This window comes from Zalophus californianus, chromosome 16 (genome assembly GCF_009762305.2).
Source record: "Zalophus californianus isolate mZalCal1 chromosome 16, mZalCal1.pri.v2, whole genome shotgun sequence".
In the NCBI taxonomy this organism is placed as follows: Eukaryota; Metazoa; Chordata; class Mammalia; order Carnivora; family Otariidae; genus Zalophus; species Zalophus californianus.
This window is the reverse complement of record NC_045610.1, coordinates 14744383-14771532: the sequence shown is the minus strand read 5'-3', so window position 1 is coordinate 14771532 and position 27150 is coordinate 14744383. Positions and strand designations below refer to the sequence as shown.

Here is a 27150-nt window from a genome sequence, read left to right as displayed (position 1 = left end):
TCACATCACAAAAATAACCCTAAATGCATATTACTAAGTGAAACAAGCTAATCTGAAAAGGCTACATACTGTATGGTTTCCAACTATGACATTCAGGAAAAGGCAAAACTACAGACACTAAAAATTAAGATTGCTAGAGGTTCAGAAGACTGAGGAGGGCTGAACAGATGGAGGGTGGAGCACAGGGTATTTTTAGGACAGTGAAACTACTCTGTATGATACTGTAATGATGAATACATGTCATTACAGATTTGTACAAGCTTTGTACAATCCACAGACTGTACAAAAGTGAACCCTAATGTAAACTAGGAACTTTAGTTAGTGATAATGTATCAATCCTGGCTCATCAATAATAAACAAATGTATTACACTAATGCAAAATGTTAATGACAGGGAAAACTGACCAGGAGAGGAGTTGAGGGAATATATGGGAACTCTCTGTACTTTCTGCTTAATTTTTCTGCAAACCTGAAACTGACAAGGAAGGAAAGAAAGAAGAAAAGAAAAAGAGAGAAAGGAAGAAAGGAAGGAAGAAAGGAAAGAAGAAAAAAACACTGAAGAAAAAAATGTCCCCAAGTGGGGGGAAAAAGCCCACAGTGCAGTATCACTTTACACTCATTAGGTGGGTCATAATCAAAGAAATGAAAATGTTGGTGAGAACATGGAGGAACTGGAACCCTTGTACATTGCTGGTAGGAATGTAAAAAGGTACAGCCTCTATGAAAAAGTTTGGTGATCCCTTAAAAAGTTAAACATGGGGGCGCCTAGTGGCTCTGTCATTTAAACGTCCGACTCTTGATTTCGGCTCAGATCACGATCTCAGGGTCGTGAGATCGAGCCTCACATTGGGCTCCATGCTCAGCAGGGAGTCTGCTTCTCTCCCTCTCTCTCTTTGCTCCTCCCCCCACCAGCATGCACACTGTCTCTAAAATAAATAAATCTTTAAAAAAAAGGCTAAACATGGAATTACCATATAACCCAGCAATTCCACTCATAAGTATAGACTCAGAAGAACTGAAGACAGATATTCAAATACCTGTACTTCACAAAGCACTATTGACAACAGCTAAAAGGTGAAAACAAACCATAAACAAACCACATAAACAAACCTCAAAAACTTTATTCTAAATGCAAGAAGCCAGACATAAAGAAGTCACATATTGGATGATTCCATTTATATGAAACATTCAATAGGTATATCCTGAAACAGAAAGCAGACTAAGTGGTTGCCAGAGGCTGGGAGGTAGAAGGAATGGAGAGTAATGGGTATGGGGTTTCCTTTTGGGGTGATGAAAATGTCTTGGAATTAGACAGAGTTGATGGTTGCATAATACTTTTAGTGTACTAAAGAAAATAAAGAGTGAATGAAGAGGGGCACCTGGGTGGCTCAGTCGGTTAAGCATTTACCTTCAGCTCAGGTCATGATCCCAGGGTCCTGGGATAAAGCCCCACATCAGGCTCCCTGCTCAGTGGGAAGTCTGCTTCTCCCTCTACCCCTCCCCACTGTTGGTGATCTCTCTCTCTAATAAATAAGTAAAATCTAAAAAAAGAAAGTGGATGAAGATATTCTAGAGATGTAGAAGGAAGTGTGTCGGTCAACCACACTACTTAATCAACAATTTCAATCCATCATGAAGTGTTAGGAATTTCTTTGAATCTTTTGTTGAATAAAGGGGAATAAAAATTTTAATTCAAACAGATTATTCAGGCAATGAAATTTTATAGCATTATGAAAACTCTTCCTGCTAAATGAGCATGTTAGCTGCTTTATACTTAAATCTTTGATACCTACCATTGACCTCCCCCCCGCCTTCAATTCAGCTTCCTTACGAGGGGCTGTTACCTGCTCCCAAGGCTCTCTGTTAGAGGCATATTGAGAGGAGTTTGGTTAAGATCTAGGAAGATACAATTTGGCACTAATTGTTTCTGCTAAGGAGGCTCGTTAAGTGAAAACTTAAGAGGAATAAGGGGATAATCTGGGGAAAGGAAGTAAGGATCTCACTAGTTAGGGCTAGATGAGGACTTTAAGGAAAAGTGGTAAAGGGAGCCTTATTTTCCCTTCTAGAAATGAGTAAACTCATTCAACAGGACAGGGAAGGGAAGAAAGACAAGATTCAGAGCAGAAGCCTTGGTCAAAAACAAAGAGTGGTGTTTGGCTGGAGCATGAGCATTCCCTTAAGAACTTAAGTGCAATGAAAGGGGATGAAGTACAGATTCAACTGGAATGAGGAATCACTGACAACTTACCTCTGAAAGTAACAAGAGGAATGTGAGGATGGGAGGAAAGGATATTTTTTAGGTTTAGTGTTCAGAGGAACTCTAGCTCCAGAAGCTGATACTATCAAAATCCATTCTTTCTAAGATACTGTCTGCAAAATACTTGCCCTGTCCATAGGATTGCTTACCGTATACACTGCCAGCAGAGCCAACTGGTTATATGGGCGCCCATTCTTGGGAGCAATATGCTGGGCCTTTAGGTACCAACTGGAATAGAAAAACAGTAAAAAATGCTAGCTCCATATCAATGCTTTCCCATTTCATCACCTGATAGCCCTAACTGCTTAAGACATAAGCTGGAGTGTTAGATGTGACGCTGGAGTGGTAAAGCCTGATTACAAAGACCAATAGGGACACCTGTAGGACTTCCATATGAGAGCAGCTCAGGTGGCCCATTGCTCTTAATAGGGCTTAGCTTAACGCCGCAAGGAAAGAGAAGCAATGAACAAGAGGCAAAAGTACCTGCGTGCTTTCCCGTAGTTTGCTGTGTCATTGGCTTGTTCCCGATACCTAGCGATATCTCCTTGGCAAATCATACATCGCTGGGCACTGATCAAAGCATATTTTACCTGCAGGAAAAATGATCAGTTAGTAGTGTACCCAAGAAACTTTAACTCCAACACCAAAGGACAATGATAGGATCAAAGTGACAGAACAGCACTAATAAGGCACTAGTAGTCCTCAACAAAGAAAAAAGTTTTCAGTCTAAACTTGCCTAGCAAAAACAGCCAATAATGTGAAGCAAAATTTAATGAGAAAGAATGGCAGAAAAGAGAGCGGTCATTCTTATTTCTAGTCCCAGGTAAACAGAAAAAAACATTCTGAAACCTGGAAACCAGGAAACCTGACTCTCTATGTAAGAGTTGTGTGATCTTCCGTAGGTCTTTGGAACTGTTTTTGGACTCAAGTTTCTTCATCTGAATATAAAAATGCATACTCCATAGAGTAAGTGTTAAATACTTCACAAATTATAAAGTGATATACAAATACTAAGACAATTGTTTATTCTGTTATTTTCCTGTCATCACTATAGTCTCTCTCTCCTCAAACTATGAGTATCACTGCACTGTGTTCCTGCATTTCATTCACTCTGCAAAACAATAACAATTCCCTAAAACGATAACATAGTTACCCTCTACCAAACACCTACGAAATGGCCAGGGACTGGGTAGTTCTCTTTCCCTCTCTATATGTATGTTTTCTCAATAATGGGCTTGGCAGCTGTCCCTCCATTAGAAAACAAGAGAGTAGACCCTTAACAATCCTAAGACATATGGCCAACCAAAAAACCTAAGGAACATCACTTCACAACATACAATTCCACTCCACCTCACACACAAGAAATTAACATATCACAGAATAAAGAACAAAGCTTCAAGGAGAAGTAGATACTGCCCCTGAGGAAGGCTCATCCACTAGCTAAATAACTAGCTGCTGCACATCAACCTCCTCATATATAAAAAATGTGTGCCTCAGCAAAGTTATTTACCATTACAAGCCATATACCTTCAGAGTCCTGACTATTCCACACATTCTATGAACACCAAGAACCCTTTGTAGTTAGCTGACAAAGCACCAAGAAAGCAGATTATGTTTCCATACTACAGCACTCTACTATCTCAATGGGGGGAAGAAAAAAACCAAATTCCACCGAAGGCTCTCCACTATCCTCTGGATGAAGTCCCAGATGATCTAGCTTCTGTTTACCTCTACAGCACCACCTCCCCCTTCTCTCTCTGTACCTCAGTCAGACTAGACTTTCCTTAGTCTCCCTAACACACCACGCTCTTTCCAGCTTCAGGACCTGCACATATACTACTTCCTCTCCATAGAATGTTCTAGCATCTTCACATACACCTTCACTTGGCTAACATCTCAGGTTTTTAGCCCCAGCTTAACTGTGACTTCCTCAGTCTTCCATGATCCTCTAAACCCCTTTAACTTACACCCCCACCACAACATCCTTTGCAGAAGTCGTTGCATCTGCAATTACTAATCCACCACCTGTACTCACCCCTAAGCAAACTCTAAACTCCAAGAGCTGGGATCATGGCTTTCTTGTTCCACAATGAATTATGTGTCTTATAAAGACACGTGGCATGTAGGAGGGTCTCAATAAATACTTGTTGATTAGTAATAGAGTTTGTGCACAGCAATAATCAGGAGTAGAAAGACAAGAGGAAGTCTCTGCTCCATAAATCATATGCCTTTCTCTAATGAATCTTTATTTAACCTCTTCCTTTACCCTGGCCCTTTCCTCTCAATATATAAATATCCTTAAGACTCTTCCAGCTTAAAAACAAACTTCTCTTGACACTATGTTCTCTTTTAACTACTATCTTCCCTCCTTGCCTTCACAGCCAAGATTCTTAAAAGGATGGTCTATATTACTCCCTTCATTGTACCTACTGTCCCACTTTTCACTCTCTGCAATCTGTCTTCCATCCTCTCCAACTGAAATAAATTGTGGTACGCTCATCCAATCCACTGGACACTTTTAGTAATAGCAGCATTCGCTGACTCTACAGCACTTGACAATTCTGCCCACCTTGAAATTTGATCCCCGTCCCTCACTCTCTGGCTGACTGGCCAGTATCCCAGTAACCCAACTTCTGCTTCAACTATCACTTACACACTGATGACTTCTGAATCTATAGCACCAGCTTAGCTCTTTCCCCTGAGCTTCAAACAGACCAGAATATTCATCTGTTCATTTTCAAGTTCCTCTACTTAGGCAGAGCCAAAACTGAACTAACCTCTTCCTTCCCAGCCACTCTCCTAGGCCACAAACTGGGAGATGATCTAGACTCCTTATGCCTCCTATCTCATCATTCACACCAAATCAGCCAGCAAGTCAATTCTATTTCCCTTTTATCTTTCCAATTTGTCTCCGCTTCTCCACCTCCACTACCTCTACCTTAGGTTCAGGCCCTCAACCTGACCCTCCCTACCTCCACACTCTTGCCCAAAATCATCCATTTGCCAGTGACTCGTTCTAAGAAGAAATCTATGCTATCCATTTAGTGAAAATCAAGCCATGGCTCCTCGCTGCTTTCAGAATAAAGTCCAAACTCTTCAGTATGGCATACAAAAGTTTTTGATCTATCCCTTTCTACTTCATTAGCTTTACCTCCTACAACAGCCCAACTCCACATTACAAAAACCAGCATATTGAACTTCTTACACTTTCCAACAAGGCCTGATTCTCTCTTGCTGTGCCCTGTACTGCCCCTTCCACTCCTAGTCATGTTTCAAGACTTGACAGTCTCTCAGAAGTCTCCCTTGACTCCACCAGTCGGAATCAGAGCCATTTCACTCTGTGCCCCTTCCACACTGTATATATAACATTACCATGGTACTTACTACATAATAATTGCTGGTTTAATTGGTCTGTTCCCCCACTGGACTGTATCTTTTGTTTTGTATCCTCAACACCTAGCATAGTGCCTAGCACATAACACTAGACAAATGCTTACTAAATGGATGATTAAATTTAAGATAAAGAAGCTGGCTTACTGTCTTGCGTAATGGCTTGCTGCGAATGGCAAGACCATCCATGTAGTCCTCCAGTTTGAACTTGTAAGTAACCTGCAGCTTCTGAAGCAAACTATCAAAGAAGTCACTACCCTATAAAGACAAAAAATAAGAAACAGCTGAATCAGACTGTTCTGATCCAATCTACCCACCAGAAACTGGGGCAAGTAACCTGTCCACAGTTCTGCTAATGTTTAGTCATCCTATGTAAAGAGAGGCATATACAGTATTTAGTGGTCACCAACTAAACACAAGACAAATTCATAGCATAAGCCCCTCCATGGTTTTAAAAATATGAACACACACATACCATACACACTTTCTCTCCCCACAGCACCCACCCCCAAACAAGACATTCAGAAAATTTTCAAGCTCAGAACTAACTCCAATTGCCAATAAGTTATGGTCCCAAGGAAGCAACAGGGTGGGTTAGGCCTAAACCCAAGAAAAGAGCATAACGTTTTTAGTCAATGTTCTGCTATAAATCATCATATTTCAGGTGATAAAAACCCATCATAACGACAGAATGCTAAAGCCTTTATCCTGAGGACAAAAAGATGATGGTTTACCTCATCCAAGAGCTCCAAAAGTCTGTTCCGAATCTGTTCGGGGTTCTCAACATTTGGATCCTTGAGAAGTTGCCTGAACTTCTCAATCACCTGATAGAAAGCATTCTTCCACAGGATCTGATCCACATTCTGATTATCAGAGAACTCAATATCTAATAGGATACAGCGCTCATATAGCTGCAGCAGTTCAGCTCTGGAATAAAATACATGCAACTTCTAGCTCCAAATACACCACAGGAAAGGCTAGACCCAAGATCTGAGCTTCTTGCAAATTAAACACCTTCCTTGGCAGGAAATCCAAAATGCCACCAGGTATAGTACTCATTTGACTTTTTATTCTGCACAGCAGAATGTCATTCTAAAGACAGTTATGTCTAGGAAAATGGTTTTTCCCCATATGCCTCCACCTAAATTTAACAGCTGAAATAAGATCTTCACCACAAGTTATATGTTGTTCACTTCTTGGCATTCTGGAAAGTCTTTCCTTTTCCATTTCCAGATTCCATGTTCTCTTAAGGATTTTTTTTCTTAAAGAAAAAGTGGGAAGTATAATCATTTCTAAGACTAGAAACCAAATTTTCTGTTCTTTTTTCCAACTACTCCTTCCTTACAAAAATCAATGTGAAAGGGATTTAATGCCCAGTGCCTTGCCAAAACAGTTTCTACACTCCTCCACCACAGGAGCCTACCCACCTCCAGCTTACCCCCACGTCCCTCTAGGATGGAACACAGCACACCTGAGCTGGGTCATCTTCTCCAGACCCTCAGGGCTGATGCGGTCCCTGGAGAGCAGGTTGCTGAGCTGCAGTTCCTGGTTGTCAGCCACCCGGAGAAGCCTATGTAGCTCCTGCTGCTGCATGTTCCTCATGTGCTGTTCCATCTCCTCAGGACTCATGGTGCTGGCAGGGAGGGGGCCACAGACATACTGTCCTGATGCAGATGGGTAGCCTGGGTAGTAAGGCCCGGGGTACACACCATTTGTAGGGCCGACGGGGTACTGCAGAGGGCTATAGCCCGTATAAGGATACTGAGAGGCAGGGCCTGGTGTCCGGGGGTAATAATAGGGGTTGTCAGAGTTTTGAAACTTATAGTAAGACGCTTGGGCTTGGCGGGAGTCACCCCAAGAGGTAGGGCTGACTTCATCATCAGTGTCTAAGAAATGTAGCTGGGGAGTCTGGCTCTTTAGAGCAGGTTTCTGATCAGGATTGTTTGGGTCCCATAATCGTCGAGTGGTGCCTCCTCGGCCCCAACTCCGAGATCCCTTACTACCAGATCCAAATAAAAGCCGAGGTCCCAAAAGTGCAGATTCTGGAGAACCGGCTGAACTGACAGACAGGGTGGTATGGGCAGGCAGAATCAGAATGCCACGTCCACGGCCTCGAAGTTCTTGTTTCAGGTTTTTGGACTCCTGCTTCTCAGGGCCTTTGCCCCCACTGCTCAGGCCTTTGTCAAGCTTTATCCTATCCACATCCTCCCTGGCTGATTTCACGAGGGGGGAGTCTTTGTTCATGGTTTCTGCATCAAAAGTGACACGAAGAGTGCCTCGATTTTCTTTCCCATTGCTTTTCTGCTCTCCCTCCCCACGGCCAGACCAGTTTCTTTCTAAATGTTTCTTCCGTTCTGAGCTCCTCCTGGGCCCATCAGGCTCATCAATTCTGTCCTCATCCAAAGAGTCAGTTGAGGACATAGATACTTGCTTCTTCAGTCGTGGCCTCTCCTTGGTCCGATCCTGTCGGCGGCGGCGACAACCACTATCGGTCAGGCCAGCCCCCTCAGCACTGTTGTTGCTGCCAGCCGAGCTGGTACTACAAGTGCGGTAGCGGTTCCTTCGTTTGTCTGAGCGGGAGTAGCGCTTTGCTGAACCTAGCTTCCCCTGTGCCAGGTCATCGGTCACTTTCTTTATCCCCTCCCCCTTCTCAATCCTCTTTCCTTTTTCTCCCTTTGCAGCCCTTACTCTGTCACCATTTAGGCTTTTTTCTGCCTCATCTTTGTCTGGTTTATTCACGACCTCCTCTTTCACATTTCCCCTACACTCATCTTCTTCTACTCTCAATTGCTCCACCTGGTTGAGGATTTCTTCCTCACCCGCCCTGCTAGTTGATTCTTTGATAAGAGTCTGCAAACGCCTTCCAGGCTGGTAGATCTGCATGTCAGGTTTCTTTGTTCTCTTGATAATTCTTAGACTTCGATCCTCTTGTCCAGAAGTCGTAGGAAAGGACTCCTGTGCCCCAATATTTTCTGGGTCTACAGGACCATTTTGATGTTGGTTATCCAGTTCCTTGCAGACATCCTTAACGAACTGTGTACCATTTCCAACAGCAGAGGAATCTCTGTTGTTAATAATTTCATCCTTAAATTCGTCACTCCCAGAAGGTTCCTTAATTTTAGGTTTGTTCCTCAATCGGGAAAGACCAGGCTTATAGATTTCCAGATCTGGGCGCCGGTTATCTCTGCGTTGCCTGGGCTCCTTCATGTTTTCTATGATGTTGGAGAGAGTGTTGGGGAGGAACAGGTAGAAGAAAAGAATAAAAGGGGAGGGAAGGAAAAAAAACCGTCACTCTGGTTAAATAACAGAGAAGCCAAGCAAGAACAACACATTGAAATGCCAATACTGGCGAACATGGAAGAAAATTTCTGAAGCGGCAGAAATTCTACTAGGTTTACAGTTATTTGTTTAGCAATTGTCAAGGCTAAGAACTTCATTATGTCAGAGCTATCTACACTTGAATTAGGGAAATAGGAAAAACAGTAACAACAACAACAACATACCCTCTTGTGTTACCCAAGTCATATCCAGATGTCCAAGACCCCAAACTACTTTATCATTGCCAGAATAAAAGATGTCTAACTATTTGAGCTTCAGACTGTTCTCTGCTATGGAGCCCTTGGATCCATTTTAGTCTTTTCTTCTAGTGCTTCTAACATTTTTCCAGGGTGGCTAAGCCCTTTTTAACATAGTAGTAGTAGGGAATAAAGGAGAAAAAGAGGGGTATGCACAACAATCCACAGTTCTGGACACCTCTGGGGGCGGGGGGGAATGTGCAACTCCAGTCTCTGAACTTGACCAGGACAATCCTCTTCTTTTAGGATACCAACTGCCCAAACACATACCTCTTATTGAAGCAAACAGGAAGCAGTTCCTTTCACATTCTTCAACTCCACTCATGCTCACCAACTCTCTAACAGCAGCCAGCAGTCATTCCAAGGAAATACTGCTCAGACTATCATCATTAGAATACTGCGACTAACTGCTACTATGATGTGGAATATGAGAAGGAAAAAGTTCCATAAAGGAGCTTTCTCTGGAGGATGATGAAAGTATTGTGACATGCTCTCAAAATACCGAGGACTGCAGTACTTAAAAATAAGGGTACAGGATTTTCGAAACTCCTCTCCAGGCTCCCTAAACCTACTGAATCACAGATAAGCAAGTATCAATTTTTTTATCTGTTACCTTTACCTATTAAGGGGCGAGACTACTACAAATTGCCACTAAACTTGTCAATGGGAAACTGACCGCAATTAGTGAGATTATAGAGTACTCAAAACAGAATGCTTTATAAACTCCTAGTATTGTTCTATAAACACCAATACAAACAAGCCCATAACAGGAATAAATAATAAACTCCAGCATTTAACCCACAGGTGTAACAAAACAGAAAGAAGCAAAAACACAAAACCCCTGCTTCAGTATTTTCAAAAGCTTAAAAAACCATTTCTTCAAGTGCAAATAAAGGTAAAGCAGCTTACCTCCAGAATAACTCACCCTCAGGAGCCTTTTAACTTAGGTTAGAGGTGGGGAGGAGGAATGAGAAAAGCTACTACTACTCAGAGCAGAGGGAGAAAACACCCTGAATAATCCCATTCAAATGACCAACGAAAACCAATTTCACAGACTTTGGCCACAAGCCTGCAGAAGCACAACTACCATTCTACACAACTCCACCACCTAACAAAGAAGAGATGAGATACTAGAATCTTCCTTGGAGCTTTCCTGGTGTGGATGGAGAATTTAATTTACAAGAGGAGCATTCTCTCTGATAAAAACTGCTCCCACATATGCCAAAGGCAAACCAGAGTAGAGTCAGCTCGCTACCGGAGGTCCTGGATCCCTCTGGTGGCGCAGCCTTCAGAACCCTGCCTTGGGGGAAAAAGTTCAGCAAGGAAGTCCCAAGCTGTTCAATCTTTCTCCTCGATTTCCCCAGTTCCTTCTCTCCAACTCTAAAGAGATGACAGGGAAGGCATGCGGATGATTCCTCTGGGAACGATACATCCCGGGGCCTCCCCTAGACCCCAACACCCGCTTCTCGCCGCGTCTCCTGACGACTGGGAATCCACAAACTGCTCTGAGAAGGCTGGGGCAATGGGGAACAGTCACCTTCGCGGTGAGAAAGGGGGCGGAGGCAGGAACTCGGGTCGGGCTCTCCCGGAGGGGGCCGGGGCTGGCCGAGCCCGATTCCACACTGGCCCTCCGGCTGGTGAGACAGCCAGGAGACCGCCCTCGGCCCCCGCCCCCACTGCTGGGGGAAGGGGCGGGGGCTCAGAAGCACCGCGGACTGAGCAGGGAGGAGGCAGAGGAGGAGAGGGAGGCGGGGCGGGCAGGCCCGGCCCAGGAGCTGGGCGGCGCGACTCACCTCTGCTCCCGGCCTGCGGAGCCAGAGCAGCCAGGATCCCTCGCAGCTCCGACGCTGAGATCCGGACACGCTCCAACCCCTCCGCCATCTTCGCGGCTGCTGCTACAGCTGCAGCCACTCCGCCACCGCCGCGCGCAGCCAGGAAACCACGACCGACGGGCGGCGCGCGCGCTTACCCACCTCCCACCCGTGTCCCCGCCCCCTCCCGCCTTCCTCCCCTAACGACGGTGGCCGCACTGGGAGGAAAATCTCTGAACGCAAATTCCGCGGCTCCAGAGAGCTGGGGAGGCGGGCACTGCGCGTGCGCAGAGGTGTGGTCGGGAAGGTGAGCTGAGGCTGGAGTTGGGAACGCGGCGCCTGTGAGGTGAGGAGAGGCCAGGCCAAGGCAGGCCAGGCGACGCGGGCGTTTGCCGCGGTGTCTGCTGTTGCTGCTGTGGTGGCCATCGAGGACACTGGTGCTGGTCTGGGGCTCGGGCTGACGGAGACACCGCACAATCCGGCCGTCTCCAGTCATCTTAGGCCAGGGTCTCCCACCACAGGCCCGGACTAGCGCCCCAGGCTTTTACTTGAGGACCTTAAAGGTCTTGTAAGAGCAGTTATTATCCGTCTCCCCCTCCCCCCCCGCCTTTTTTTTTTAGATGAGGAAACTGAATCCTAGAGAAGCGTAGCAAATTGCCCAGGGTGACACAGTGGATAAGTATCAGAGTATCAGTCTTTTCCTTTGTGGCGCACTACATCCCCAAGACCCCTGACTTTCCCCACCCCCCGACTTTTCTTTAAAAAAAAAATACAGTAAAGTTGGCTCTTGCTGAGGGAACGTTGTGTGGAAGTAAATCAAGAGGTATTGTAAGTCGATTTGGGAAGTTCTGTATCATTGTGGATTCTTGAAAAAATTACTTGACTTCCTTGCATCTGTGGTGGTTGTTTTTTTACATCTTTAAAATGTAACTGGATCAGAAGACTGGTACTTCAACTGCTTGTTTCTGAGCCCCTGTTCAGAACTTTGTGAAACTCCCTCTCCCAAGGCTGCTTCCCTCCACCTGTTGCTCCTTACCAATCCCATACAGTCTATTGGACCTCTACACCATCAAAGAATAGTTACCAATAATTTTCCTTAGACTGGGTCTAAAAGATTTGAACAATCTCTGACAGAACTCGTTCAGTCCCTATTATGTGACACACATTTTGCCACCAGAAGGCTAAGCAGATGCATAAAGTCAATAGATATGTGAAAAGATTCAGTGTTTCGAAAGAAGGAGATTAATTTGAGTGGTCAGAGCAAATGGCAATCTTTAAAACATACGAATGAAATAGGAAGAAATATTGAAAACTATAATTCTCTTTTAAATTTATTTGAAAGAGAGCCGGAGTGGGGGGAGCGGCAGAGGGAGAAGCAGACTCCCCGCTGACCAGGGAGCTGGATGAGGGGCTGGATGCCAGGACCTTGGGATCATGACCTGAGCCAAAGGCAGATGCTCAACTGACTGAGCCACCCAGGCAGCCCAAAACTAATATGTTTTAACTTTGAAGTTAGGACATTACATCAATTTTTTTTTCAAAAGATGGAAAAATAATCTGAACAAAATTCTTAGAAAAACATGATTGCCAAATTAATGCAACATCTCTGTACTACAGATGAGATATGTCAAAAGTTTAACCAGCTCAAGAGAATTTACCAGAACTCAGAGGTGAAAATATAATATAAAACTATGAGAGACAAGAAAAGAAGACATGGAGAATGGGTCCAGAAAACTAATAATAAAATACAAGTTCCAGAAGGTGATAACAGAACTGACTGAGGAGAAGCAGGAATCAAAGAAATAATAAAAGAAAATTTACTAAGTTGATGGGAAAATTTAAATTTAAGACTTAAATTTAGCTCTCAGATTTAAAGGTTCATGAAATGACCAGGTAAAAATAAATGAACAGGGCGCCTAGGTGGCTCAGTTGGTTAAGCAACTGCCTTCGGCTCAGGTCATGATCCTGGAGTCCCCGGATCGAGTCCCACATCCGGCTCCCTGCTCAGCAGGCAGTCTGCTTCTCCCTCTGACCCTCTTTCCCTCTCATGCTCTCTGTCTCTCATTTCTCTCTCTCAAATAAGTGAATAAAATCTTTAAATAAATAAATAAATGGACAATCCTATTTAGACCTGTATTACAATGAAAGCTTCTGAGTTTAAAGAATTAAAATGTGTTTGACATGAAACAGTCAAGATATATAATTAAAAAAAATTTAAAGCCACTTGCAGAATATATGCAGTATGATACTATCTGAGTGCAGCCGAAAACCATTTATTATTTATATGTTTCTATATAAATACATCCAAAAAAGGTGTGCAAGAAAACATACTAAACTTTTTAAAGTGGTTATCTTTGTAGAAGAGAATAGATTTAAGGGTTAGAGAGTGGAAGGTCTTTATATTTCCGTAATGGTTTAAATTCTTACAGTAGGAATTTGGTCACATATGGGTAATCCAAAAAATAACAAGTTTGTATAGTGGAGAAGGGAAGAATTCAGATTTTTTTTTTAAGATTTTATTTATTCATTTGAGAAAGAGTGAAAGCACGAGCAGGGAATGGTGGCATGAGGAAAGGGAAAAGCAGACTCCCCGCTGAGCAGGGAGCCCGATGTAGGGCTCGATCCCAGGATCCTGGGATCATGACCCAAGCTCAAGGGAGACACTCAGCCTGTCTGAGCCGCCCAGGTGCCCTGGAAGGAATTCAGTTTCTAAAAACAAAAACTCTACAGGTCATGTTTGCTGAGCACAGAGTAGTAAAACTAGAAATGAATAACCAAAAATTAAGCAAAATCTTGCTACTTGGAAATTTTTTTAAACAAATTTTATTTTTTTAAAAGATGTTATTTATTTGAGAGCACAAGAGGGGGGAGGATCAGAGGGAGAAGCAGACTTCCTGCTCAGTTGCTTAACCAACTGAGCCACCCAGATGCCCTAAACATAAATTTTAAATAACTCGTAGGTCAAAAAGTAAACAAAGCTAAGATTGTGGGTTTTTTAAAAATTAAAATTTGGGGGGGTCGCCTGGGTGGCTCAGTCGTTGGGCATCTGCCTTCAGCTTGGGTCGTGATCCCGGGGTCCTAGGATCGAGCCCCATGTCCAGCTCCCTGCTCAGCGGGGAGCCTGCTTCTCCCTCTCCCACTCCCCCTGCTTGTGTTCCCTCTCTCGCCGTCTCTCTCTCTGTCAAATAAATAAATAAAATCTTTAAAAAAAATTAAAATTGGGGCTCTTGGGTGGCTAAGTCAGTTGGGCATCTGCCTTCGGCTCAGGTCATGATCCCAGGGTCCTGGGATTGGGCCCCGCATCAGGCTCTCTGCTCAGTGGGGAGTCTGCTCTCCCTCTGACCCTCCCCCCTCTCGTGGTCTCTCAACTAAATAACGTTTTTTTAAAAAATTAAAATCAATGAAAATATTGCATAGCAAAACCTATGGTATATCATTAAAGCAATACTCAGGAAAATTAATAGCCTGAGTGCTTATATTATTAATTTTAAAAGAAAGTGATCCAGTAATAGCACTTCTGGGTATTTACCCCCAAAATACAAAAACACTAATTCAAGGGGGATACATGCACCTCTGTGTTTATTGCACCAGTATTTACAATAGCCAAATTATGGAAGCAGCCCAAGTGTCCATCAACAGATGAATGGATACAGAAGATGTGGTATAGATATACAATAGAATATTATTCAGCCATAAAAAAGAATGAAATTTTGCTATTTGCAATAACAGGAATGGAGCTAAAGAGTATAAGGCTAAATGAAATAAGTCTATTTGAGAAGACAAGTAACATACGATATCACTTGTGGAATTTAAGAAACAAACGAAAAAGACAAACCAAGAAAAAGACTCTTAACTATAGAGAACTGATGGTTACCAGAGGGGAAGTTGGTGGGGGATGGGTGAAATAGGTGAAGGGGACTAAAAAGTATACTTATCCTGATGAGCACTGAGTAATGTATAGAATTGTTGAATCACTATATTGTATACCCAAAACTAATATAACACTGTATGTAAACTATACTGGAATTAAAATTAAAAACTTAATTAAAAATAAATAAAATTTAAAATTAAAAAAAACTTAAAAGTTTTTAAAGAATTAAAATTAATAATGGGACACCTGGGTGGCTCAGTTAGTTAAACATCCAACTCTTGGTTTCAGCTAGGGTCATGATCTTGCAGTGGTGGGATTGAGCCCTGCATCAGGCTCCTTGATCAGTGCAGAGTCTGCTTCAGATTCTTTCTGCCTCTCCCCCTGCCCTTTCCCCGATTGCATGTGTTGTCTCTAAAATGAATAAATAAAATATTTTTAAAAAATGAAAATTAAGAATTATTAAACAAAAGAGAAAATAGAAGAAATAAAGATAAAATCAAATTAATAAAAAGAATAGCACTTAATAAATTGAAGAGCTCATTTTTCAGAAATAGACATTAAAAATAGACACATTTCTGGCAAAGAAAAAAAAGAACATCCTCTTAGATGTCTCAAGTAATTCAAACTTATGAAATCTCTGATTTTCCCTTAAAATACTTGTTTGTACACCAGCCATATCTCAATAAATTATGCCATCATCTAAGTCAAAACCCACCTCCCTCACGCCCCACATTTAATCCAATATCAGAATATGTGCCTTCTATCTCTGTAGTGGACAGCTATGGTATTTATTACCTCAACATTCTCATCTTTTCTCTCGAAAACTGCCCCCCTCACCCATTCTCACTCAGAAGTACCTTTTCTTTTTCTTTCCTTTTTTTCTTCTCACTTGTGTTTGCTATTTTTCCCTCAGGTACAGAGATTTGAGGCAATCATACGATTTGTTTCACCCTTTCATCAACAAGTCCTTTCTCATTTTATCTTTTTTTTCCTTCATTCCAGTTATTCATGTTCCTTCCCTCCCTTCTTAGGTAGCCACTCTAATTGTGTTTAATATATGTCTTTGGATATACATGTATCTTTGAATAATATACTATATCATTTTATGTATGTGTTTTAAGTGTACATAATTGATACTGTGTTATAGAAATCATTGTTTCTTTTTCACGTTTCTGTAAATACTTCTGACTGTTGCATATGTCAAATGATCTCACACCCTTGGCCACTGGTCCTAGGCCAAGATGTGCCAATCAGAATCCTTATCCAGAATTTTTGAACTGAAACTAAGAAAAAAATCCCTTTCCGGTGTGGAAGCCATTAAATGTAAAACAGGAGCTGTCAGCAGCCAAATGTCCTGCCATGTGGAACCAGCTGGTCTGCAATGAAAAAGAATGAAGCCAACATGCAGAAAACAACAGAGGTGAGAAATAATGAGAAAGTCCTGGAAAAAATCTCAAGTCTCTGGTTCCAGTTGTTCCTGAAGTTTCATATTCCTGCCCTTCCCATGGTTCAACTCTTCCTGGATTCCCTGAACCAGTAAATCTTATTACCTCCATCTTGTGCCTAAACCAGTTCATATTGGGATTCTATAACTTGCAACCAAGAGGCCTAATTATAATCTCAAAAATGTATCTCTTTGTGTGTGTGTGTGTGTGTGTGTGTGTGTGTGTGGTTTTTTCCTTAATTGTGGTAAAGTCCACATGAAATATACCATTGTAACCATTTTTAAGTGTACAGTTCAGTAGTGTTAAGTGCATTGACATTGTTGTGCAACCAATCTCCAGAATTCTTTTTATCTTGGAAAACTGAAACTATACAACTACCCACCCCCCCACCCCCAGCTTCTGGCAACCACCATTTTAGTTTCTGTCTATGAATCTGACTACTCTAGGTACCTCACATAAGTGTAATCATTACAGTATTTATTTCTTTGTGACTGGCTTATTTCACTTAGCATAATATCCCTAAGATTCATCCATGTAGCCTATCAGAATTTCCTTCCTTTTTAAGGCTGAATGATATTCCATTGTATGTATATACCACATTTTGTTTACTCATTGGGTTGCTCCCACCTTTTGGCTATTATGAATAATGCTGCTGTTAACATAGGTGTACAGATATGTCTTTGAAACACTTTTTGAATTCTTTTGGGTATATTCCCAGAAGTGGAATTGCTGGATCATATGGTAATTCTATGTTTAATTCTTTGAGGAACTACCATATTGTTCATAGCAGCTGTGCCATTTTGTATTTCCACCAAGAGTACACAAAAAGTCCAATGTCTCCACATCCTGGCCAACACTTGTTTGCTTAATAGTAGTCATTCTAGTAGGTGTAAGGTGGTATCTCACTGTGGTTTTCATTTGAATTTCCCTAATGATTAGTGATGTTGAGCATCTTTTCATGTGCTTGTGTCCATTTGTTATCTTCTTTAGAGAAATATCCATTCAAGTCCTTTGCCCATTTTTAAATCAGATTTGTTTTTCCAAAATGTAACTTGATTATTTTTTCTACTCTCACTTTCACCATCCAAGCACCTGTGGATTTTCATGTAGACAATACTTCTTAAATGGACTCCCTGATTCCAATGTTATTTCTTTCCTTTTCATTCAGCATAATGTGGCCAGAGTGATTTTCTGAAAATACAAATTCTAACATGTCACTTAACCTGCTCAGAATTGTCCAATGGCATTCCATTGCTCTTCAGAAAAAAAAAAAAATCCATGAGTCCTGGTCCCTTATGATGTAGACCCTGCCAATTTCACTCTCCTTCTCTCTTATCATACTCCCCTTTGATCACTGTTTTCAGATACACTGGCCTTGTAGTTTCTGGAATATGCCATGTTCCTTTCCTCCGTAAAGCCTTCACACATACTCCCTCCACCTGAAACACTTTTCCATCTACTCCCCCCATTCACCTTATGGGTCATAACTTAAATTTCACTTCTCCACAAAGGACCTTCCTTAACCTCCTTCCTTGATCTAAATATCCTCCCATTATAGAAACTTAACACACTTCCTTGATATCACCTATCAATATTTGTAAATATGTATTTATTTTTGGATTATTTATTACACATCTCTCCACTAGATTATAAGCTTTAAGAGCAGAGACAAGTCTATTTTTCTAATACTACATCCCAGGATCAAATATAAAGAGGTGCTCAATATTTGTTAATTGAATAAATGAATACCAAAGATAGGAAGAATGCTTAGAAATATTAATGTGTTCAACTTTATACTAATACATTTGAAATTTTAAATTAGATGATTTCCCCAAAAAGTTAAATATAAATTACCAAAATTAATTCAGGTGGAAGTGGCAAATCTAGATAAACCAATTAACTGTGAAGTCACTGAAAAAGTTACCAGAGGTAAAATTACAAGGTAAAGACAAATCATCTTTATTTGCAGATAGTGTGATTGTTTGGAGAGTGAACTATAAAACTATTAGATCTAACAAGTTAATCTACTTAAGTATCCTATTGTATGCTAAATATACAAAAATTATTAATTTTCATATACATCATCAGTAAGCAATTTAAATACCTAATTAAAAATACCTTATCTTGGGATGCCTGAGTGGCTCAGTCGGTTGAACGGCTGCCTTTGGCTCAGGTCCTGATCCCAGTGTCCTAGGATCGAGTCCTGCATTGGGCTCCTTGCTCAGCGGGGAGCCTGCTTCTTCCTCTGCCCCTCCCCCTGCTTTTGCACTCTTTCTCTCTGACAAATAAAATCTTTTAAAAAGCAACAAAAATATTTTGTACTTAGGCATAAATTTAATTAGATCTACACAGGACTTACAGAATGAAAACCTTATTGAGAAACCTAAAACAAAAAGACTTTACTAAATTGAGACATGGAAAGATACCCATGTTCATGGATGGGAAGGCTCAGTATTTTTACTTTTTTTTTCTTTTTTTTTTTTTAAGATTTATTTATTTGAGAGAGAGAATGAGAGAGATAGAGAGCAGGAGAGGGAAGAGGGTCAGAGGGGGAAGCAGACTCCCCGCCGAGCAGGGAGCCCGATGTGGGACTCGATCCCGGGACTCCAGGATCATGACCCGAGCCAAAAGCAGTGGCTTAACCAACTGAGCCACCCAGGCGCCCAGTATTTTTAAACGTCAATTATGCTGCCAGTTCATTTGTATATCTTAAACTGGCAGCCTTGATAAAGTATTTTGAAAGTTCATTTCAAAGGATTGATGTATGAGAAAAGCCAATACATTTTATTTTTTATTTTTATTTTTTTAAGATTTTATTTATTTAAGAGAGTGAGAGAGAGCATGAGAGGGGAGAGGGTCGGGGGGAAAAGCAGACTCCCCGCTGAGAAGGAAGCCCGATGCGGGACTCGATCCCGGGACTCTGGGATCATGACCTGAGCCGAAGGCAGTTGCCCAACCACTGAACCACCCAGGCGCCCCAAAGCCAATACATTTTAGAGTATTCGTGACAGTGTATTAGTACAGTGAACAAATGGAGAAGGAATTGGCAGTCTGACTAGTGGAACAAAATATAAAGTCCAGAAAGGTCCCAAGCGTTAACAGAAATATAATTTTTTAATAAAGTCTTTTTTTTTAAGATTTTATTTATTTATTAGAGAGAGAGAGCACATGAGACGGGGGAGGGTCGGAGGGAGAAGCAGACTGCCTGCTGAGCAGGGAGCCTGATGCGGGACTCGATCCTAAGACTCCAGGATCATGACCTGAGCCGAAGGCAGTCGCTTAACCAACTGAGCCACCCAGGCGCCCGAAATTTAATTTTTTTTTTAAATCAGCTCAGTGTTGTTTTTTTTAAAGATTTTATTTATTTGACAGAGAGAGACAGCCAGAGAGGGAACACAAGCAGGGGGAGCAGAAATTTAATTTTTGATAAACATAGCATTTCAGGAAAAAATAGATGATTTGGTCAGAAGTGGTATGTTAAAGATTCACAAAAGAATGTGGCCAATATACAGGAAAAAGATGTTTAATCACTAGTAAAGAAATATGTATTCAAACTACTAGATATTTCATTAAATTGACAGATCAAAAATGATACAGCAGGGTGAAGGGGAAAAGGGCATTCCTTAGAAACTGCTGTTGGGAGTGTAAATTGATAAAATCTACAACTCCTCTGGAAGTCAGTTTGGCAGTGGGTATCAAATGTCTTAGAAGTGTGCATACTTTTTTTTTAAGATTTTATTTATTTATTCATGAGAGACAGAGGGAGAGAGAGAGAGAGAAGCAGAGGGAGAAGCAGGCTCCCAAGGAGCAGGGAGCCCGATGCAGGACTCGATCCCAGGACTCTGGAATCATGACCTGAGCCGAAGGCAGATGCTTAACCACCTGAGTCACCCAGGCGCCCAGAAGTGTGCATACTTTTTGATGCAGAATACCCTTTGGCAGAAGCTACCCACAAAGATCTTGCAACATATCTGTTCATTACATTATTATAGACAAAAAATTGTAGGAAAAAAAGAATCTAAATGTTCAAGTTAATGTAAAACATTTTTTAAAACTATGGTATTTTTGTTAAAAGAAGTAGCCATTTAAAATTTGTGTATCTATTGATAAGCAAAGATTCATATTCATAATACTGTCTGAGAAAAAGCAAGTTACCAAATGTGTCAAAAAAGTTTTGTCTGTAAATGTATGTGGGCCTGGAAAGATAAGTCCTAGAACTTAGCAATTGTTTTGGGGGAGGAAACATCAAATCGTTTTTTTAATTGAACACGCACTGCTTTTGTTTGTTCATAAAGAAGAATAAAGGGAAACTTCATGTTTAAATGCTATATTAAAAATAGTGAAAAACAGGGGCACCTGGATGGCTCAGTCGTTAAGTGTCTGCCTTCGGCTGGGGTCATGATCCCAGGGTCCTGGGATCGAGCCCCACATCGGGCTCCCTGCTCTGTGGGGAAGCCTGCTTCTCCCTCTTCTACTCCCCCTGCTTGTGTTCCCTCTCTTGCTATGTCTCTCTCTGTCAAATAAATAAATAAAATCTTTAAAAAAAATAGTGAAAAACAGAAGCATAAGTTATTGAAAATTATAATTATAGAAACTGAAGAAATTGAGCCAATTGGAATAGGAATAAACAAAATTATCTATGATTTTAACTGTCATATAATGTATGTATATTGAAGAAACAGGAGACAGAAAATGAACATAACTGATTAGGATGATAGGATTGTAAGCAATTTTTCCCCTTGTTAAATTTTTTAAATAAAAATTTATAACAGATTTTGAACCCAGTTCATTCAAGCTTCACAACGATGAAAAAGTAGAGACCAGTGACAGTGCCAAGAGATGGATGGTATGGGTGAGGGGTAAGCTTTAAGCCTTCCATAATCACCAATTATTTCCTATAAAGCTTAACCAGAAAAAAAACAACAGCCTTATATTTACTAAGAAACACAGCTTCAAGACAAGTTCCCTTTTATACAGAGATTCTGGAGCCTCAGTACTAGAGACCATTCCATTAACACCACAGATGCCAGGTGTATTTTTCTGTGCTGTACATTTTCTTCCCCCTTTTTTTTTGGAAATTTTTAAAGAGCAATTTAAGTTTCACAGCAAGATTGATGAGTAGTTGAAGAGACCTCCCATATATCCCATACCCCCACAAAAGCAGAGCCTCCCCCATTATCAACATCCCCCACCAGAACGGGATTGTTACAATTGAACCTGCATTATGCAGCATTACCAAAGTCCATGGTTTACATTATTCACTTTTGTACATTCTATGGGTCTGTTAGCCATTTTCAAAATCTTTTCATTAAACATATTGTCTCGGGCTTTGCTCTGACCCCTTTTTTATTCCTGGGTTTCAGAACCATGTGTGCTCAGTACTGCATCTCCTTTGCTGATGTTGAAAAAGCTCATGTCAACATCCAAGATTTTATTCACCTCACACCAGTGCTAACAAGTTTCATTTTGAATCAAGTAACAGGGCGCAATCTTTTCTTCAAATGTGAACTCTTCCAAAAAACTGGATCTTTTAAGGTAATAATGCCTTTTGATAATGTATCATGTATCTTTTCAAACCTCTTTCCTATACACATTTATTTGATCCTCCTGACCACCCAGTGTGGTAGGTAGAACTATTTTTATAGCTGAAGAAAGGGTTGTAGAAATTTTCCTTTGGTCAAGTGCTGGTTACTTAACATTGTGGTGTTGATAAGCCACTTATAATTTCAAAATTTCTTATAATTGGGGTGATGATATAATTTACTGTCCAAACTAGAACATGTTTGAGAATGAAAGGGGCAACTTGTGGTTAAACCGAGACAATAGACATTAGCCTCTGTTATCGCAAGGCAACATGGGCAAGTGTGATCACTCTGTATACAACCAAGTTTAGGCATTCACTTTGTGTCAACTTGCTCTTCATTGATACCTTATTATGAATATAAAAGATCTAAATCTAGCTAAGCCCTCATACAATAAGATCTTTTTCTATGAAATATGTCAGAAAAGCATACAACTCTTGATTTTGGGGTTGTGAGTTCAAGCCCCACGTTGGGTGTAGAGATTACTTACATAAATTTTTAAAAACTTAAAAAGATAAAAGACTTCTGTATTGATTCACTGCAGTAATTTCTGTTAGTTGAGTTTTAGGATCCTTTCAGGTAAAAATCTGAAAGTTGAATTTAACACTATGCCTGATAGGTATTTGTACCCGCTAAGTCGTAGTTTTAAGACTGCGTTTCCCCACCCATTAATGAGCACTTTATGAGTGTTTATGTTAAACACTATATTCTCTTTTGCCCTTTGCTTCTGCCATGGTTTATTTTTCATTCATTACACATCAAATACTTATTAACTATACCAGGCGTACACACATGTATATACATACACAGTAGGTCTTGTACTATTATTCACACTTGCGGGGTAAGACAAGCTAATCAACAACCAGGTTAATGACAAGTAACTTGAAAGATACAAATAAAATACCATGGAATGAAATGCCTAATTTTGCATGGGAGATGAAGGAAGTTGAACCCAGTGATGTTTGATCCAAATTTTATAGGTTGAGTACTTTTAGCCAGATCAGGGTGAAGGAAAAGAACTATATGTAGGTACAGGGGTGTGACCTAACCTGTAGGAGGGGAACTAAGCAATTTAGGATGGCTACAACAGTGACAGAAGCAGTAAGTATGTTTTAGAAAGACTGCAACTTGTAAGGAATTTGTACTTACAAAATAGGCATCAATAAAAAGATAACATTTTTAAAAGGTCACTTTCATAATCTAGTGGAAATATTAGAGAATGATCCTTGGGGCAGGATCAGTTGAGGTTTGGTAACATCCAAGTTGAGAAATGAGGCTTCACCAAGGTAGTGGCAAAGACATGAGATATTTCAGAGGTACAATCAGTAAGATTTCGTGATAGAATGGATGTGCGGTGTTAGGAAGAGAAAAATCTAGAAAAGCTCCTTGGTGTTTTGAAAAGAAATTTTTTAATCAAATACATGGTTTCACCATCCCTTTTCCAGATTCGTGGTGCCCTTAATGCAATCAAAGGCTTGACTCCTGCCACCTCAGAAGAGAAGCCCAAAGCTGTGGTTACTCACAGCAGTGGAAACCATGGCCAGGCTCTCGCCTATGCTGCCAAATTGGAAGGTACTTGACTAACTTCTCAGGGTACTGGGTAGGATCATCAGAGAAGAGTGGAAAAGTATTCTTACTCAGTGAGATTGGATTACTGTGAGGTTATTTCCAGGTTCTTATCTCATTAAAGCAAATTGAACAGAAGTTTCTATCCTCGATTCTTCTGATTTGTACTAACTAAACGTGTTTCTCCCCCCCAGGGATTCCTGCTTATATTGTGGTGCCCCAAACAGCTCCCAATTGTAAAAAATTGGCAATACAAGCCTATGGAGCCGCCATAGTGTACAGTGAACAGAGTGATGAGGTAAGGAGGAGAGCAGTGTTCAGCATCACCTTAACAACTTCACCATCAAATGAAACTTCTCTTCCTAGCCTACCAGCTGTTCCTTCTATCTCCTGTTTCCTCTTCACCTTTCAATGTTAGCATACCCAACCTTTTGTCTACCTGTACTCACTCGGATGAGATCATTAATCTCAGTTTAAAATATCACCTATACTCTGGGGTGCCTGGGTGGCTCAGTCAGTTGGGTAACCAACTCTTGGTTTTGGCTCAGGTCATGGTCTCAGGGTCATGGGAATGAGCCCTGTGTGGGGCTCTGCACTTAGCAGGGAGTCTGCCTCTCTCTCCCTCTGCCCCTCCCCCTGCTCTTGCTCTCTCAAATAAAATCTTTAAAAAATATATGAAAAAAAATATCACCTGTACTCTTAACTCCAGTCCTGACCTTTGCCCTTAACCCAGACTTATATTGTCCAATGACTACCTAATAATCCCTCTTGGACTGTCTTAATAGGCATCTCAAACTTACATGTCTAAAATCAAACTCCTGATCTTCCTCCCCAGTGCTGCTCCTCTTCCAGTCTTCCCCATCTCAGTAAATGGCAACTTTTATCCTTCTAGTTGCTCAAAATAAATGAAGTCATCTTTGAGAATTCTCTCACATCCTGCATCCAAATCTTAGTCCTACTTTCAAATCATTTCTATTATCCAGAGCACCTGGCTGGCTCAGTTGGAAGAGTATGCGACTCTTGATCTCAGGGTCATGATTTCAAGCCCCATGTTGGATGTAGATAACTTAAAAATAAATAAACTTAAAAAAAAATATCGTTTCTACTATCCAACTACTTCTAACAGCCTTTGTCATCAATGCCCTAATTCAAATGAACATCAGTTTTCACCTAGATACAGTAGCCTAAGTGGTCTCTCTCCTTCCACCCTTGCCCAACTAGTCTGTTTTCTAACAAACAACCACAACTATCCATTTAATAAGTTAAAACTTGTCTCATCAGCTGAAAATCCTCTAATCCCATGTGGTAACCAAAATTCTTGCAGTCATTTAAGGCCTGGATGAATTGGCCCATTTCAATCTTTCTGACATCATCTCCCATTATTACTGTCCCACCAAACATTCCACACCAACCACACTAACTTAGCCTTTTCTCAGAAAAGCCAAGCACTCCTACTTTGTGGTCTTTGCACTTGCTATTTTTCTCCCCCTGGAATATTCTGGAGATCCACAGCACTTGTTCAAACCTATTAAAATGTCACATTACCAAAGGCCCTTCCTGAACACCCTCTATAAAACACTTAGTCTCCATAGCATTTAGACATACCATATATTCACTTATTTTTTTTTTTTTTTCATATATTCACTTATATGCCACCCGTCGCCATCGTATTAGAACATAACTCCACTGAGTACAGGGACTAGTTTGTTCACTGTTACATCCCCAGTGCCCAAAAAGTCTGAAAAAAGAAAGATGGCTAATAAAGTGTTAAATGACTAAATCTACCTTGTTGGGAACTCTTAAATACAAAACAAGCATGTTAGTTTAATGTACTCTTTCAGTCCAGAGAAAATGTTATAAGAAGAATTATGGAAGAAACAGAAGGCATCATGGTACATCCCAACCAGGAACCTGCAGTGATAGCTGGGCAAGGGACAATTGCCATGGAAGTACTAAACCAGGTTAGAGCTGTTAATTCTTGTTTAGCCACCGGTAAAGCTGCTGTTTGGCTGTACAATTATTTTATGTACATATAAAACTGGTTATTAATAGACCTATTTATACTTTATATTCTTTTCACTAAAGGTACCCTTGGTAGATGCGCTGGTGGTACCTGTAGGAGGAGGAGGGATGGTTGCTGGAATAGCAATTACAGTTAAGGTAAAAAAAAAAAAAAAAAGCTTCTGGAGAACTCCCCACTTCAGACATAGAGAATTTTATTTTACATCATAGTACATTGCGGATACTTGGCTCAACATTCCCAATTGCTGTTCCTTCCCATCAACCCTTGGCACTTGAAATGGAAGCCTCTTCTCTGCCTCACTACCCTGTTCTTAATCTGTAACAACTTTATAGGGCAAAAGCAGTTACAATGAGTGGCATCCTCAGAGTCCTTTCTCTGAATTCCACCTCAACAACCCACTATCCAAGTCAGGCGCTACTCTTTTCCCTAGTTACCAGTAGAACCAGATGTGATCTAAGCAACTAAAGGCTAGTATTAGGCATATACTTTAAAATGCTTGGTCTATTTTTATTACATCAATCAAGGGAAAGGCTCTTGAACAGAAATGAGTTACCTATATTGCCTATTTTACTACAGGTATGCAGGCCAAATGCTGTGGCTGGTTTTAAAATGTCTAATATTCCTCTTCTCAGGCTCTGAGACCTACTGTGAAGGTATATGCTGCTGAACCCCTGAATGCAGATGACTGCTACCAGTCCAAGCTGAAAGGGGAACTGACTCCTAATCCCTATCCTCCAGAAACCATAGCAGATGGTGTCAAATCCAGCATTGGCTTAAACACCTGGCCTATTATAAGGGACCTTGTTGATGATGTCTTCACGGTCACAGAGGATGAAATTAAGGTGAGGCTCTGATAGGAAAGGAAAATACGAAAGAATGGAGCAACTTCTTGGGCAAGAGAGTCATCTGTTGAGTAGCAAATTACTCCCTGGGGACCTAACTACGTGACTTCATGACGTGGGATGGTGCCCCAGATGTATTAAGACAACCCTCTCAACAGTAGAAGCAGAGTTAGAATGGGAAAAAAGCCCTGCCTTTCATTGGCGAGCATATACATATGGCCAGGAAGAAAAGACCAGACTGGGTATATAACCCCATCTGGCCTTTAATTGTAAATAGGCTCTTTCCCCTTTTCCCATTTCACTAATTCTTACTGTCTTCCATACCAACAGTATGCAACCCAGCTGGTGTGGGAGAGGATGAAACTGCTTATTGAACCTACAGCTGGTGTTGGAGTCGCTGCTGTGCTGTCTCAGCATTTTCAAACAGTTTCCCCAGAAGTAAAGAACATTTGTATTGTGCTCAGTGGTGGAAATGTAGACCTAACCTCTCTAACTTGGGTGAAGCAGGCTGAAAGGCCAGCTCCTTATCAATCTGTTTCTGTTTAGTTTATGCAAAAGAGATGGCATTCAGTATCTCTAAACACTTGGAAATTTTGTTTCCTGGTTACTTTAACTTCTATATTCCTCTCTTAAACAGCTTTCAAATTCCTAGTGGAGAGTAGATGTTTCAGTAATAGTTGTTTTTTCTTTTTTAACTAAGTAGCAAGAGAAAAACATCCATAGTTTACTGAGATACCTTGTCAAGGCCAAGAAAAGCCTTTTGCAAAAAGGCAGTAGACCTCTAGGCTA

The 27150-nt window shown here is 41.1% G+C and overlaps 2 protein-coding genes across 12 annotated transcripts in view; one reads left to right on the top strand and one right to left on the bottom strand.

Annotated features, from left to right (window-relative positions):
• The window catches only part of SMG6 (SMG6 nonsense mediated mRNA decay factor), a 228349-nt gene extending 217098 nt beyond the window's left edge, over window positions 1-11251 (bottom strand). For 3 of the 7 annotated variants that reach the window (XM_027624852.1, XM_027624849.2, XM_027624851.1), the window contains exons 1-6: window positions 11015-11220; window positions 7118-8858; window positions 6381-6573; window positions 5794-5904; window positions 2740-2846; window positions 2406-2484 (exon numbers count right to left, since the gene is read on the bottom strand). In XM_027624852.1, coding sequence (XP_027480653.1) covers window positions 2406-2484; window positions 2740-2846; window positions 5794-5904; window positions 6381-6573; window positions 7118-8858; window positions 11015-11102 — 2319 coding nt within the window. In that variant the 5' untranslated portion in view covers window positions 11103-11220. Of the gene's footprint in view, window positions 1-2405; window positions 2485-2739; window positions 2847-5793; window positions 5905-6380; window positions 6574-7117; window positions 8859-9491; window positions 9572-10130; window positions 10725-11014 lie in introns of those variants that run through there. The other 4 variants (XM_027624846.1, XM_027624848.2, XM_027624847.1 and 1 more) reach the window with 4 other exon arrangements.
• Window positions 9701-26937, top strand: SRR (serine racemase). Of its 5 annotated transcripts, XM_027624873.2 has the most exons (10): window positions 11268-11378; window positions 16139-16323; window positions 21121-21207; window positions 21712-21883; window positions 23376-23502; window positions 23691-23794; window positions 25338-25457; window positions 25582-25656; window positions 26152-26361; window positions 26692-26937. In XM_027624873.2, the coding sequence occupies exons 3-10, from the start codon at window positions 21188-21190 to the stop codon at window positions 26905-26907; spliced, it is 1044 nt and encodes a 347-aa protein (XP_027480674.1). In that variant the 5' UTR covers window positions 11268-11378; window positions 16139-16323; window positions 21121-21187; the 3' UTR covers window positions 26908-26937. The 5 variants fall into 5 exon arrangements, with proteins under 5 accessions (XP_027480676.1, XP_027480674.1, XP_027480673.1 ...); XM_027624872.2 differs by lacking the exon at window positions 21121-21207 and having other exon boundaries at window positions 11269-11378; XM_027624875.2 differs by lacking the exons at window positions 11268-11378; window positions 16139-16323; window positions 21121-21207 and adding an exon at window positions 9701-9807.
• Window positions 26938-27150: the final 213 nt, after the last annotated feature.

What these genes read in the sequence shown, in the direction of transcription:
- SRR (XM_027624872.2), top strand. Translation starts at nt 16,295, where the DNA reads ATGAAGCCAACATGCAGAAAACAACAGAG. An exon ending in AAAAAACTGGATCTTTTAAG is followed by an intron (nt 21,884 to 23,375) that starts GTAATAATGCCT and finishes TCCCTTTTCCAG; the next exon opens with ATTCGTGGTGCCCTTAATGC. An exon ending in GAATAGCAATTACAGTTAAG is followed by an intron (nt 25,657 to 26,151) that starts GTAAAAAAAAAA and finishes TCCTCTTCTCAG; the next exon opens with GCTCTGAGACCTACTGTGAA.